Below are 15,269 nucleotides of genomic sequence, written 5' to 3'. Positions count from 1 at the left end.
ATATTTATTAAAATACTTCTGCCACTGTTTTAAAATATTGTATACCTCCTTTTCTGGGATAACTTTTAGTGACAGCTTATGAATCAAGAGCCTTATAAATCTCATTATTTGATATTTTCAAATGCTTTGCTATCTGAAACAGTAACGATCATTCTGAGCATTTTTTCATTGTTTGGAATAGTCTCTAAACAACTTTTGATTATTTCTAAAACATAAATCTAACTGCAAATGATGAAATTTAGGTACCAAATCAGTGTTTGATATATTTAAAAATTTTGTCATTAGTAATGAATAACTGTTACAATGTTCTGAGAAATGGCAGCTCCATTTACTCCAAAATCAGCAGACACACTGGATATACAGATACGTTCACCTAACTCGATAAAATTATTTCAAAATTTAATAGAAGATATTATAATAAACTTCATTTATTCAATAATTACTTACTGAGCAACTTCAACTATAAAGAAGACAATAAAGAAACAGAAGGCAATGAAAACTCTAACACACAGAGTATTTTGTTTTCTGAGCTCACAAGAGATTAGGAACATCAAATTAGGAAAAAGAATGTAACTCTGTAGACAAGCATATTGACAGAATGGCAGAAACCAGAACTCAGAAAGTGTGCAGTTTTTCAGATAGGTGCACATTGATCTGAATACTCCCCAGTGTTCCTGAGAGCATCAAGATTTTTCTAGCACAAAATACTATTTACACTGAAGACTGTTCATATAATACAACATGCCTGAGAAAGATATAAAGTATATCATGTTCTTTTAATTTTTTTTCTATTTAAAACACTTCAAATAATTTTTTGCACTTAAAGAGATAGATGTCACAAAATTCTTATGTGAAAGCCCTAACCCCCAATACCTCAGAATGTGACTATATTTGGAGATAGGGCCTTTAAAGAGGTAATTAAGTTAAAATGAGGTCACTAGGGTGGGCCTTGATCTAATCTGACTGATGTCCTTATAAGAGGAAATTTGGACACACAGAGACCCTGGGGGTAGACATGCACAGCAGAATGACCATTTGAGGACACAGCAGCAAGACAGTAGCGAGCTACAAGCCAGGGATAAAGGGCTAAAATGATCTTTCCCTTATGGTCCTCAGAGGCTACCAACCCTGCTGGCATCTTGTTCTGCACTTACAGCCTCCAGACTACTAGAAAATAAACTTTTGTTGTTTAAACCACTAGTCTGTAGTATTTTGTTATGATAGCCCTAGCAATCTAATATATGATGTACGATTTTCAAAGATTTAAAATTTATAGCATACATCTGCATGTCTTTTTCTATATTGAAAAATATAAAACACTTTTTCAAAATATCAGAAGGCAAAGAATAAAACTGAAATTTTCATTTTTCCCCTTAAAAGGCAATACCTCAGGGGTGCCTGGGCGGCTCAGTCAGTTAAGCATCTGCCTTCAGCTCAGGTCCTGGGATCAGTCCCAAGTTGGCTCCCTGCTCAGTAGGGAGTCTGCTTCTCCCTCTACCCTTCCCGCCCCCATGCCCCGCTTGTGCTCTCTCACTCTCTCTCTCTCTAATAAATAAAATCTTAAAAAAAAAAAGGCAATACCTCAAAACCACAGTGAGAGGTCATTTCACACATATTAGGAAGGCTATTATAAAAAAAAACATAAAACCCAAAGCAAAATAAAGCAAAAAAGCCCCAGAAAATAACAAGTTTGGCAAGGATGTGGAGAAACTGGAAAACCTCATGTATTGTGGTGGGAATGTAAAATGGTGCAGCCATTATGGGAACCATTTTGGCAGTTCCTCAGAAAATTAAACACAGAATTACTATATGATCCAGCAATTCCACTCTTAGGTATATGTTCCAAGGAACTGAAAGCAGGGTCTTGAAGAAATATCACCCACCCATGTTCATAAGCAGCATTATCACAACAGCCAAAAGGTGGAAGCAATCCATCTGTCCAACAACAGAGGATCATACAAAATATGGTATATACATACAATGGAATATTATCCAGCCTTAAAAAGGAATGAAATTCTGATAAATGTTATATGAACCTTCAAAAAATTATGATAAATGAAATAAGCCAGACAGAAAAAGACAAATACAGTATTATTCCACCTATATGCCTAGAGAGTAGGCAAATTCATAGAGACAAAGTAGAATAGTGGTCACCAGGGGCTGGTGGGGAGGGGGAAGTGAGTTGTTATCATTTAATGGGTACACAGGTTCTGTTTGGGATGATGAAAAAGTTCTGGAAAAGGATAGTGGTGATGGTTGCACAACACTGTGAATATACTTAATGCCACTTTGAATTGTACATTGAAAAATGGTTAAAATGGTAAATTTTATGCTGTGTATATTTGATCACAATTGTTTTAAAAAGGCAATACCTGAGAAAATGGAATGTCATAATCCCTGTAGAAACCAGCTCTTTTTTTGTGGGAACTTTCTGTATGTTCAACATCTGAATCAAGGCTGTAGTCTGAACTATCATCACTAGATGGAGAATTATACTAAAAGAAAGGAAAAAACAAATAGTTACACTTGCAAAAGGAAAAAAATTTAACTAGTAATTAGATAGGCTTGTTTCAGTCAGAAGTGCCAACAAGTAGACTGTATTATCCTAGTAGGTTCTGAAGTATTAACCAAAAAAATCTTTGCTCCAAAGGCCACCACCACCTCAACTTCTCTAAAATTTTGAGGAAAAGTATATCTTCTCCTTTTCTTAAGGATTTAATGGCAGTATTCTCATCATCCCTGTGGTCCAAGGATTTGTGCCCCTCTATGCTTGAAAGTGATCTTAGATTTAAGTTAATCTTAAAACAATAAAATTATGTCTTCGAAGAGGATCACAGAACATAAGTATGAATTATTTTTACCTAAAATGGCTTTAGAATTCTTATTCTTTTGCATAAGTACCCTAAAGCTAAAAGATACCCAAACATACCAAATTATAAATATGAAATAAATCCAACTCACGAATTTGAAAAAAAGTGAAATAGAAACCGCAAGTAACTGATAATGATTAGCAAATATTAAGAGTAAGCTTTTTAGGGGCACCTGAGTGGCTCAGTCGGTTCAGCGTCTGCCTTCGGCTCAGGTCATGATCCCAGGGTCCTGGGATCGAGCCCCACATCGGGCTCCCTGCTCAGCGGGGAGCCTGCTTCTCCCTCTCCCACTCCCCCTGCTTTTGTTCCCTCTCTCTCTGTGTCTCTGTCAAATAAATAAATAAAATCTTAAAAAAAAAAAAGAGTAAGCTTTTTAAAGTATGAGTGTACTTCTTAAAAAAAAGTCACCATATCTCCATTGAGTCAAAATAATTACCTTCTCAGGTTAAGCACTCTTTTTAAAGACTTCTTAAAGTTCTTATCAGTGAAAATACTGACTCAGTAAAAATTTGCTGAGCTAAATTGAACTCTGATATTTTCACAGTAGAAGGATGTTTTCCTCCATTCTTAAAGGCTCTTTTAAGAAAGACAAATTTTCCTCCACTTGTTCTTAAATGTTTTCATGTTTAGTTTTGTGGTGGTGTTATTTTTGCTGATTTGATAGGTGATACAAAGAAATATTTTTATAATTATGCTATGAAATGCTTCAAACTTATTTATCTAACATTTGTTGGTCAGGGTTTGAAATAAATATTTCCCATTTCTTTTTTCTTTTTTTAAGTAGGCTCCAAGCCCAACACAGGGCTTGAACTCATGAGTACCAACTGAGCTGGCCAGGCACCCCTAAACATTGTCCATTCAGAAGCCAAGTTTGCTAAGTCTCTAGCAGAAGTCAGCTCCAGCTCAAAGGAAAACTTTCCACTTGAAGATCACTAAAGGGATAAGACTTGATTAAGAAGAGCTCAAATGAAGACACTGAACTGCTTCAGGAAAAACCACCAGAGAAGTTTCTGCTTAAGGGAGAAGTTTCTTCACACTACTCCAAAAATAGTGAGGCTAAAAAAATATATAGGCTTTAAGAAGCCATTAAGACTATTATCGGGACACCTGGGTGGCTCAGTCGTTAAGCATCTGCCTTTGGCTCAGGTCATGATCCCAGCGTCCTGGGATCGAGCCCTACATCGGGCTCCCTGGCCTGCTTTTCCCTCTCCCGCTCCCCCTGCTTGTGTTCCCTCTCTCGCTATATCTCTCTGTGTCAAATAAATAAAATCTTAAAAAAAAAAAGACTATTATAAAAAAATATATATGTGTAACAGGGCACCTGGGTGGCTCAGTCGGCTAAGCGTCCGACTCTTGGTTTTTTAGCTCAGGTCATGATCTCAGGGTTGTGAGATCGAGCTCCATATGGGGCTCTGTGCTCAGCAAGGAGTCGGCTTGAGATTCTGTCTCTCCCTCTGCCCCTCGCCCTGCTCTTGTATGGGCTCTTTCTATCTGAAATAAATTAATTAACTCAATCTTTAAAAAAAGTAGTAATTATTAACCTGAAATTAGCAATTGGACTATACTAAAAATAGCTAGTAAATAGGTCAGAAGAGATGGTATATCACTTCTGAGATTAGGTTATAAAAAAGACTAGAGCTTTCATCTTGGGTGCTTTCTCTTGTTCTCTCTCACTTATGGTTCCCCTGCTTTGGGGGAAGCCAGATAACATCATGAGGACACTGAGGCAGTCGGTAGAGATGTCCACACCGTGAGGAACTGAGGCCTGCCAAGAGCCATGTGAGTGAACATGGAAAAGAATCCTGCCTCAGTCAAGCTTTGAGATGACTGCAATCCCATGAGAAAAGCTGAGCCGGAATCACCTGGTTAAGCTGCACCCATATTCCTGACCCACAAAAACTGGGAAATAAATCTTTATTCTTTTAAGTTTCTAAGTTTGGGTTAATGTTGTGCAGCAACAGTCAACTAATAAGATTCTGGTGTCTGGAAATGCTGTGCTTCCACAAGAAATATCTAAAAGGTAGGAGGGATTTTGGAAACAGGCAGTGGATAGGAACTGGAAGAACTTTAAGGAGAGTATTTGTGAAAGTCTAAACTACCTCAAATGAGGGGTGCCTGGCTAGCTCAGTTGGTGGAGTATGCAACTCTTAATCTCCAGGTCATGATTCAAGCCCCACATTGGGTGTAGAGATACAAAAAATAATAATTAAAAAAATGGGTTAGACAACCAACTCTTGGTTTCCTCTCGGGTCATGATTTCATAGGTCATGAGATCGAGCCCTGGGATTCTCTCTCTCCCTTTGCCCCTCCCCCAAATCGTGCACTGTCTCTCTCAAATACATAAATCTTTAAATAAATAAATAGGGGTGCCTGGGTGGCTCAGTCATTAAGCATCTGCCTTTGGCTCAGGTCATGGTCCCAGGGTCCTGGGATCGAGCCCTGCATCGGGCTCCCTGATCCGCGGGAAGCCTGCTTCTCCCTCTCCCACTCCCCCTGCTTGTGTTCCTGCTCGCGCTGTCTCTCTCTCGTCAAATAAATAAAATCTTTAAAATAAATAAATAAATAAGTTGCCTTGAATTATTGTTAGTAAAATGTTGAACTTTGAGGCAACTTAAAGGAAAGTGGGATATCTTATTAAAACCGGAAAAATGGAAATCCTCATTTTGTTCAACTTTCTGCAGTGGCAGAAAGTTGAACAAAAACAGCTACATTCAGTAACATGGAAACTAGAAAATGTGTCTAGTGAACTAAGTGATCTAGTTAAGATTTTCAAGAAAAATGTTGAAGGTATATATCTGCCAAAAAAGACAAAGAAAAGGCTGTTAAAAAGGAGATGGGACTTGATGGTTTTGAAAGTTCTTAGCTTCAACATATCAAATTTTATTTTTGCTTTTCCCTTTCCTTTTTTTTTTAAGATTTTATTTATTTATTTGAGAGAGAGAGAATGAGAGATGGAGAGCACGAGAGGGAAGAGGGTCAGAGGGAGAAGGAGACTCCCTGCTGAGCAGGGAGCCCAATGTGGGAATCGATCCCGGGACCCCAGGATCATGAACTGAGCCGAAGGCAGTCGCTTAACCAACTGAGCCACCCAGGCGCCCCCTGCTTGTAACTTAATTAAAAGTCCTTCCTTTTTGTTTTTGTTTTGATCGGCTACTTTTCTAGCCTAGCAATAATAGCAGTAATAAAGACTGAAATACTCTAATTTTTCTCCTGACAACTGCTTCAGCTATATTCTGTTGGTACTTACACATCAAGATTTTATCATTATTTTCACGAAATTCTGCAGTTTGAATGTTTCCCCTGTGTTCCACAGGCTATTTATAGCAGGTATTTGAATTACAAAGCAAAAAGACATTTTGTTTTTTGACTTTATTAGTAATATGTAATTTTATTGTATTGTAGTTTGACATTGCTCTTCCACTCTATCAAAGTAATTAGAGCTTATAAGGCCTACTGTATGGCCGTAAAGATAAGGGAAAGATGTATTTTCAGGATTCAGAGCTCACTACATAATCTCTCTTTAATATCCTAACCACCTTTTCATCCACTTGATTGATCTCTTTGGGTTAAGAGAGGCATATTGGTATATCTCCTGTTATTAGTGTATTCCTATTTCTTCTTGCAGTTCCTATAGTTCTTGCTTTACAAAAGCTGCTGTTTTAGGGGATATAAAATAGTAATAATTTATACTTCATTGTGAATTATAGCCTTTAACATCATAAAATATCCTTGTTTCTTCCAATGCCATTTTGACCTAATTTTGACTTTTTCAGATATCAACATTATGACTTTTTTTTTAAAGATTTTATTTATTTGTTTGAGAGAGAGAGAGAAAGAGAGCATGAGCAGGGGGTAAGGGCAGAGGGAGAGGGATAAGTAGACTCCCCGCTGAGCAGGGAGCCCGACGGAGGGCTCAATCCCATGTCCCCAAGATCATGACCTGAGCCGAAGGCAGATGCTTAACCATCTGAGCCACCCAGGTGCCCCACAACATTATGACTTCTGCCTTTTCTTTCTTTGCATTTGCCTGCATAGCTTTACCCATTTTTTAAATCTTTCTATTATACACAGCTTAGAGTTGGATTTTGCATTGTTGGGAAGTATACCTTTTGTTATTTAGAAAGGTTTGCATTTATGTATGTATGTATGTATCTTTCTATCTATTTATAAATTGACTCCATTCCCAGAGTGGAACCCAACACGGGGTTTGAACTCACGACCCTGAGATCAAGACCTGAGCTGAGATCAAGAGTTGGACACTCGGGATGCCTGCGTGGCTCAGTCAATTAAACATCTGCCTTCAGCTTAGGTTATGATCCCAGGGTCCTGGGATTGAGTCCCACACTGGGGGCCTTGCTCAGCAGGGCAGGAAGCCTGCTTCTTCCTCTGCCTGCCCCTCCCCCTGCTTGCTCAGTCTCTCTCTCTCTGACAAATAAATAAAATCTTTAAAAAAAAGAGTCAGATGCTTAACCAACTGAGCCACCCAGGTGTCCCTCCATTATTTCTTTCGTACAACCTTTTTCCAATAACCTTGGTCCCTGTCCCTTCTTTGCATACTATTTCTTTACTAACAGGACCAATACTGAAGTTCAGCAGTAACCTCTTCTTTCTTTTTCATTCCCAGGATAACAAGGCGAAGCAACATCCTTTTACTCTGAGTTAATAACTGTAAGGCAATCAGTAAGCTTATCCTGCTTGCCATATACTCTCCTGCTTTTCCTGGTATTTTTTTTTTCCTGGTATTTTTTATAGTTGTAATGTTCAGATACATAATACACTCTCCTCTTATGTCCATCATTTAGTCTTAGTTTTACAAGGAAGTATGTATGTGTATATAGATGTCTCTCTCTCAACTAGTCATTTTGGTTATCTAAACTTGTTCTCTGGTAGAGTCTACAGGAAGGCTCATGATAACAATACTTCCTGAGTTCTATCATATATATATTTTTGACAACTTTATATCAGAAGGTCAGTATTTAGCTGGATATAAAATTCTTGGCCCACATCTTATTTAAATATGTCATTCCAGGGGCACCTGGGTGGCTCAGTCTGTTAAGCATCTGCCCTTGGCTCAGGCCATGATCCCAGGGTCCTGGGATCAAGCCCCATGTAGGGCTCCCTGCTCAGTGGGAGAGTCTGCTTCTCCCTCTCCCTCTGCTCCTCCCCCAACCTGTGCTCTCTCTCTTGCTCTACTCTCTCTCTCTCAAATCAAATCTTTAAAAAAATATGTCATTCCATTATCTTCTGGCATAAAATATCTATATCAAAAATTTTTATATAAAATAAGGGACTTGGTCTTTTTGGCTAGATGACCAAAGGATATTTCCTACAAAACTATATTTATGCTGTTTGATCATAGCTTATATTACTTTCTTAAAATTTTTTATCATTTTGAAATATTAGGTTAGATATTTTATATGTTTTGTGGGAATTATTTCTCTTCTGGAATAATATTATTCTCTCTTTAAAAAAATTTTTTTGAAGATTTTTTTTATTTCTTTGAGATAGAGCAAGAGAGAGCACAAACAGGCTGGAGGGGCAGAGGGAGAGGGAGAAGCAGGCTCCCCGCTGAGCAGGGAGTCTGCTCAGGGCTTGATCCTAAGACCTGGAGATCATGACCCAAGGCAAAGGGAGATGCTTATCTGACTGAGCCACCCAGGTGCCCCTCTTTTTTTTTTTTTTTTTTTAATAATAACTTACGTGGAATGTGATCATGGTCCTATCTTGTTTTCTAGGGTTATTTCTTCCATTGTTTGCATGAAGTATTAATAAATATGGTCGTGTATCTTCTCAAATATGCTTCGCTTGCTCCCTTCCCTCATTTTTAAATCTATTTCTTTCCTTACCCAGCACTACTATGCTTGTCCTCTCAGTTTAGATTTTTTTTTAAAGATTTTATTTATTTATTTGACAGAGACAGAGACAGCGAGAGCAGGAACACAAGCAGCGGGAGCGGGAGAGGGAGAAGCAGGCTTCCCACCGAGGAGGGAGCCCGATGTGGGGCTCGATCTCAGGACCCTGGGATCATGACCTGAGCCGAAGGCAGACGCTTAACGACTGAGCCACCCAGGTGCCCCTCAGTTTAGATTCTAATGATAGCAGTTATATTCTCAGTGTTGGACTCTGTCTGAGAAGAGGGATTTGGTTGATTAGTATCAGGAGTTCATCAGGCCCAGACCATTCAAGCACAATCCAAATTCATGTGGTCACCTTACATTCACATGTGAATTGAAACTAGTAAAGTCCCCTCTCACTTTTGCTGCTGTTCTCAGTTTGGTCCATGGCTTTCCAAATGGAGTGAGGACTCCTCTATTTGAGAGGAGTACCTGTTGGCAATTTGTTTTCTGGAAGTCCCATTACCTTTCCTCTGCCTAAGTATGCACAGCTGCTGATCCTATACAGGTCTTGGTGCTGTCTGTGGTTTGGCCTTATCCCTTTGTGTTTTTAAGGTTTGTGGGAATAACTTGTTACTTCATTTTTTGGTAGATGTTGCCAATGAGTTTTTGATTTTGCTATCCTTATTGCTCTATTTTTACAGGGGAGTTTCAGGGAGTTTCAAAAACTACCCCACCATAGATGCCAACTTTTCCCTGAGTTCTGTCAGAGAGATGTCCCTTCTTCCCTATCCCAAACTACATTATTCTCTATGCAGCACCCTACTCTTTTTTTCTTGATGACATTTGTTTTTCATTTGTTTATTGCCTTCTCTTTCCCATTTCAATGTAATCTCTGTTAGAGACTGTTTCACTCATTACTATAACCCTAGCATAGAGCACAGAGATTTCCATAGCAAGCACATGAAAATACATATGAATGAATAAATAGACAATGCCAATGCTGCTAATCTATATCAGAGAGAATAAAACTTTCCTTAACCCATTATCATTCTTGCATATAATTCCATTAGTTAAAAAGATTTATTTTAGGGATGCCCGGATGGCTCAGTCAGTTAAACGTCTGCCTTCGGCTCAGGTCATGATATCAGGGCTCGGGAATCGAGTCCTGCATTGGGGTCCTTGCTCAGCCAGGAGCCTGCTTCTCCCTCTGCCTACAGCTCCCCCTGCTTGTGCTCTCTCTCTGACAAATAAATAAATACAATTTAAAAAAAAGATTTATTTTAACTTGCATTAAAAGTTATCTTGATTAATTTTTAAATCTTTGAGATAATTCATATAATTTTTATGTTCAGAAATTTATTAATCACATAAATAAAAATATCTAATCAACAAATTGTAGATTAACAGACTGAGCCACCCAGGGTGGAAGGGCAGAGGGAGAGAGAGAATCTTAACCAGGCTCCATGCTCAGTGAGGAGTCTGACACAGGGCTCAATCTCACGCCCCAAGATCGTGACCTGAGCTGAAATCCAGTCACACACTTAACCGATTGAGACACCAAGGCACCCCTCTAAACAATAAGTTTTATAATAAAATAAGCAATAATTTATACTTTCTAATTTTCAGTATTTTATATTTCATACAAATTTACTAAAAGAATTCAAAGTAGATTCTAACTAACCTTATGTTTTTCACGTTTTCTCCTTTTGGATTTTTTCTTCTCTCTTTCTTTCTTGTGTTTTTTCCTTGATTTTCTATAGGCTTTTTCATTTTTCTGTTTTTCATCCTCTTTTGCTTCCTGTTCTTGCGTTTCTTCAAGTCCTGCATCATCTATTTCACCATCTTCTAATTCGCCATCTTCTCTGTAGAAAACAATGACATTTTTATTTTCAAATGTTATTCAAAAATGAGTCTTATAAAAATATTTCCAAAAGAAAAAAAAGCACATGCCAAGAATTTAAGTTATATTCATTTAGATCAGGGATGGCAAACTTCTCCTGTAAAGGGCCAGGTAGCATATTTACAGGCCACATACGGTTTCTGTTGCAAATTCTTCTCCCTTTTTGGGGAACAATCCTTCAAAAATGTAAGAACCAGTCTTAGCAGCAAAAATTTGCCAACCTCTGATTTGGATTAAGATCACTGACTCTCACCAAATGAATGAATGTATGCATGAATGCAGTGTTATTCCATGGTATTACAGCAGTTGCCTTCTACTGAATCACCTTTTAAAAAAAAGTTAAACTAAAACATTTTAGTAAGTAAACATTCTTACTACAGGAAGGAATTTTTAACTTAGTGTCATGTAAACAACGATAATTAGCTTTAAAATAAAAGTAATCTATATTAATTCTCACCATCAAAGTAATCTTCAATAAGAAAACAGATTTCAATAGGTAGATAAAGAGCAAAACCTGAGCTACAGAAGAATCATAAATTAAACTTGAATTTGTAAAAAATATTCATAGTAAAATCATAAATTGAATTCCACTTTCCAAATACTAATATGTTTGCTATAATGGAGACCAAACTAGAAACAAACTTTTATACTGTTTATGACCTTAGAAGCCAAAATATTAATAGTATTTTAACACCAAATTAAACAATGATCTATCTACATAAGAAGTATATAAAATAAGTTTAGTGTTTAATCATGTTTCCATACAGTTTGAAAAAAATGCAAGCTGCTATAAATAGTACAGAAAGACAAATGTCTGTATGACTGGAAGCAAATGAGAAGCAACCAAACTATGGTGTGTGCATTATAAAGATAAAGTTACTAGGGATATGTGATTTCTAAAATGCAAAACTGATCATGTCACTCTCCTGCTTAAAATCTTCAACAGTGATGTGATGTCTCAAATTTGCTTCAGAACTATCCACTGGGGGAGGAAGGAAGTGGTATCAACAAGATTGGTCATGAGTTGGTAATTGCTCAAATTGTGGGATGTGTAGGTGTTTGAAGTTTTCCATAATAAAAGGACAGTACCAGTGACTCCTTTCTGACCTGAGGATGACATCAGAACTCTGTGATACTACCAAAAGGCCCTTTATAACTGACTGAGTCCCTGCTTCCCAGCTACTTTCAATTTCTCACGTCTCCAAGCTTTAAACATTGCCTTAAAGACTTTCATTGTCCGGGCGCCTGGGTGGCTCAGATGGTTAAGCGTCTGCCTTCGGCTGGGGTCATGGTTCCAGGGTCCTGGGACCGAGCCCTGCATCCGGCTCCCTGCTGAGCAGGGAGCCTGCTCCTCCCTCTCCCTCTCCCTCTGCCTGCTGCTTCCCCTGCTTGTGCACTCTCTGTCAAAAATAAGTAAAATCTTTAAAAAAAAAACAAAACAAAACTCTCATTGTCCGCTCCTCTCAACACCCACCCTCCACTTCCTTCACCTGGCTAATTCCATTTTGTTCTATTGGACCCAGTTCAGATGTCATTTCCTCTGAGATGCTTCCACTGACTACCCAGGTTTAGGAGAGATGCTTCACCCTAAGTACTCTCCTAATAATTCTCCTTTCTTTATCACTACACTCCATGCATTATGTTCAAATAACTGGAACATGTTGGTTGGGGAAAGTAGGATGTGATTGTGTCTTTCATAGCTGCATCTCTAACCCCTAGGATGATTCCCTACTGTTCACTGAATGAACGAACGTATAATATTCATAACTCTTGCATTATAGAACAGGCACATGATACCACCCAAAATTGGCAGTGAAGTCAATGTTATCTTCCCCCAATTTCTATTATAAAATCAAAGAGCTATATATCCATTTAGGCAGACTTAAAAATTTCTTGTGAGGCAGGGTTGGCATTCTGGCTGTTTTAACAAAAACGTTCTGAACTTTTGTAACACTATAAAACCTGAAGTTCCAAGAAAAATGAGTGCATATATTCACCAAAAGATAAGCACAAGAATGTTCTTTGCAACTTTAGTCACAACAGTAAAAAACTGTTAACCCAAATCACCATCAACAGGTGAATGGATAAACTGTGCTTTATTTATATAATGAAATACTATAAAGCAAAAAAAAATTAGCCACTGCTACACACAATATGGATGAATCTTATAGACACAATTATGAGTAAAAGAAGCTAGACACAAGAGAGTATTATTTGATTCCATTTATATGTATTTCAAGAAGAGGCAAAACTAACCTATTGTGACAGAAGTCAAAATAGTGATTACCTCTCGGAGGGTTGTAACTGACAAAAAAGGGGTACTAAGGAAACTTCTGGGGTGTTGAAATATTTTGTATATTGATCTGTGTGGTGATCGTTATATATACATACTTATGTGTAAAAAATTCATCAAGTTGTACATTTACAAATTGTGTACTTTACTGCCTATACTTACATCATAACAAAATTTAAACAGCACCAAAAAAACCTATGGGTATTCATCCTTTACCACCCTTCTCTTCCAACTTGAGCTCCTTGAAGCATAAATCTTTTTATATCTTAAAATCACTAATTCATACTTAACATTTTGACTGGAGCTATTTAACCTAAGTATTCAAGCTAAAAATGCTGCCTATGAATTTATGTCCTACTTAACATAAATTCTTTAACTGTGAAATATGGGGTGTTTATATTTGTCATTAGACAAAAAGAAATGAAAGGTATTTTACTTTTCTTTCTTCTCCCTTAGACTATTTACCATTTTAGCGTTCACACAACAAATTTAAACTTGTGAATTTAAATTTGTGTATGGTTACAAGAAATAGGATAGAAAAAGGGTTAGCTTTACAAAATCAGCTTTGGGCACAAATGGAAAGCATGTATGGCATGATGGAAGAGGAGACTTCCAGGGAGGACAGCTAGCTTCTAATGCCAGTTCTGTCACCAAAACAAAATAAAGCTATCTTGATTGAGCACCTACTAATGTATCAGATACTAGTCTAGCTCTGTGAAAAATAAAAAACAGAAGAAATAATATAATTAAGAGTGCTTAGCATTCTCTAGATTTTGAATTAGCTCAACACCATTATGAAAGCTGTTTTTGTTTACTAAACCCAAAACACATTTTTAAATTTAATAAATCAAAAAGAGAAGCTCTCAGTTCAATTCTATATGGATGACTTTTCATTAATGTAAAATAATAGAGTGATTATATCCTTTTGAGGAAGAGGCATATTCATGTTTATGGACATGTAAACAACTGTTATTTCTAAAAGAATTTATCTCTTAGGCAAATCCATAGAGACAGAAAGTAGATTAGGGATTGCCAGGTAGGTCAGAGGGAGGAATGAGGATTGATTGTCAATGGTCATGGGGTTTTTCTTTTTGGAGTGATGAAAATGTTCTAAAAAAAAAAAGCTCTAAAATTAGAGAGTGGTGATTGCACAACTCTGAATATTCTAAAAACCAATGAGTTGTATACTTGAAAAAGGTGAATTTTATTTCAATAAAGCTGTTATTTTAAAAAAATAAAGTTTTAAAAGATTTTATCTCTAGGTTTATTTTTTTTAATAGATTTTATTTATTTATTTGAGAGAGAGAATGAGATAGAGAGAGAGCACGAGAGGGAAGAGGGTCAGAGGGAGAAGCAGACTCCCTGCTGAGCAGGGAGCCCGATGCGGGACTCGATCCTGGGACTCCAGGATCATGACCTGAGCCGAAGGCAGTCGCTTAACCAACTGAGCCACCCAGGCATCTTTACTAGGTTTAAATATCTACATTGCAGACAACTGGAGAAAATCATAACGTACCGTAGTATTAATTAAAAACTCTGAAATGGCTCAATGCCCTCACTGTTCATGATATGTTCTTATTCTGAGGTATATTTCACTAAATCCTTATAAACTGATTTGCTGCATAAAGGACTCTACTTTTCCCCATTCTGATATTGTTGCTATTAAAACAACTTAACCTGGGCGCCTGGGTGGCTCAGTCGGTTAAGCGACTGCCTTCGGCTCAGGTCATGATCCTGGAGTCCTGGGATCGAGTCCCGCATCGGGCTCCCTGCTCAGCAGGGAGTCTGCGTCTCCCTCTGACCCTCTTCCCTCTCGTGCTATCTCTCATTCTCTCTCTCTCAAATAAATAAATAAAATCTTAAAAAAAAAAAAAAAAAACAACTTAACCTGAACCATTTGGTCTTACCTCCATAGGTAGTTTCTGCTTTTTCTTTATGCTTGCCTAAAGGCTCCTGTTACAAGCTATAGATCAGAAACTGAGTCTTCTGGAAGAAACACAAAAGCCTCAATAAAAGACTATACAAGTACTCCTGATAGATGATATTACAAAGCTATTACTCATAAATACAAGCGTCATGGGAAAAGATGACATGATCACCAGAAAAAAGACATTTCTCAGAAGGCACCAAGTGACTGTCAGGATGTCAAGGATGTCTTTACATTCCAGAAGCAGACAACTCTATAGAAATAGGCTGCTTATCCTAAGATCAACAGAACACAAATTTCTAGATACTTGAAACTATTGCTTGTAACACTTTTCTTTTCATGCTTTTGTTCTAATTCACCCTGTCATTTCTCCTTTACCATGGATAATGTTGAAGAACTGCTCTGAACTGAGGCACTGGCAACCTTACATGTCTCCACCCAG

General features: G+C 37.6%; 1 protein-coding gene across 1 annotated transcript in view; it reads right to left on the bottom strand.

The window, feature by feature from the left end:
• Positions 1 to 15,269, bottom strand: part of ZC3H6 (zinc finger CCCH-type containing 6) — a 64,741-nt gene that overhangs the window by 27,033 nt on the left and 22,439 nt on the right. The window contains exons 2-3 of the mRNA XM_028122460.2: positions 10,389 to 10,569; positions 2,373 to 2,495 (exon numbers count right to left, since the gene is read on the bottom strand). Of these exons, the coding sequence (XP_027978261.1) occupies positions 2,373 to 2,495; positions 10,389 to 10,569 (304 nt within the window). The remainder of the gene's footprint in view (positions 1 to 2,372; positions 2,496 to 10,388; positions 10,570 to 15,269) is intronic.

Source organism: Eumetopias jubatus, unplaced genomic scaffold (genome assembly GCF_037043125.1).
Source record: "Eumetopias jubatus isolate StellerSeaLion01/CBP00866 unplaced genomic scaffold, mEumJub1_p1.0 scaffold_9, whole genome shotgun sequence".
In the NCBI taxonomy this organism is placed as follows: Eukaryota; Metazoa; Chordata; class Mammalia; order Carnivora; family Otariidae; genus Eumetopias; species Eumetopias jubatus.
The sequence above is the reverse complement of the archived record's forward strand: the minus strand, read 5'-3'. Positions and strand labels throughout refer to the sequence as shown.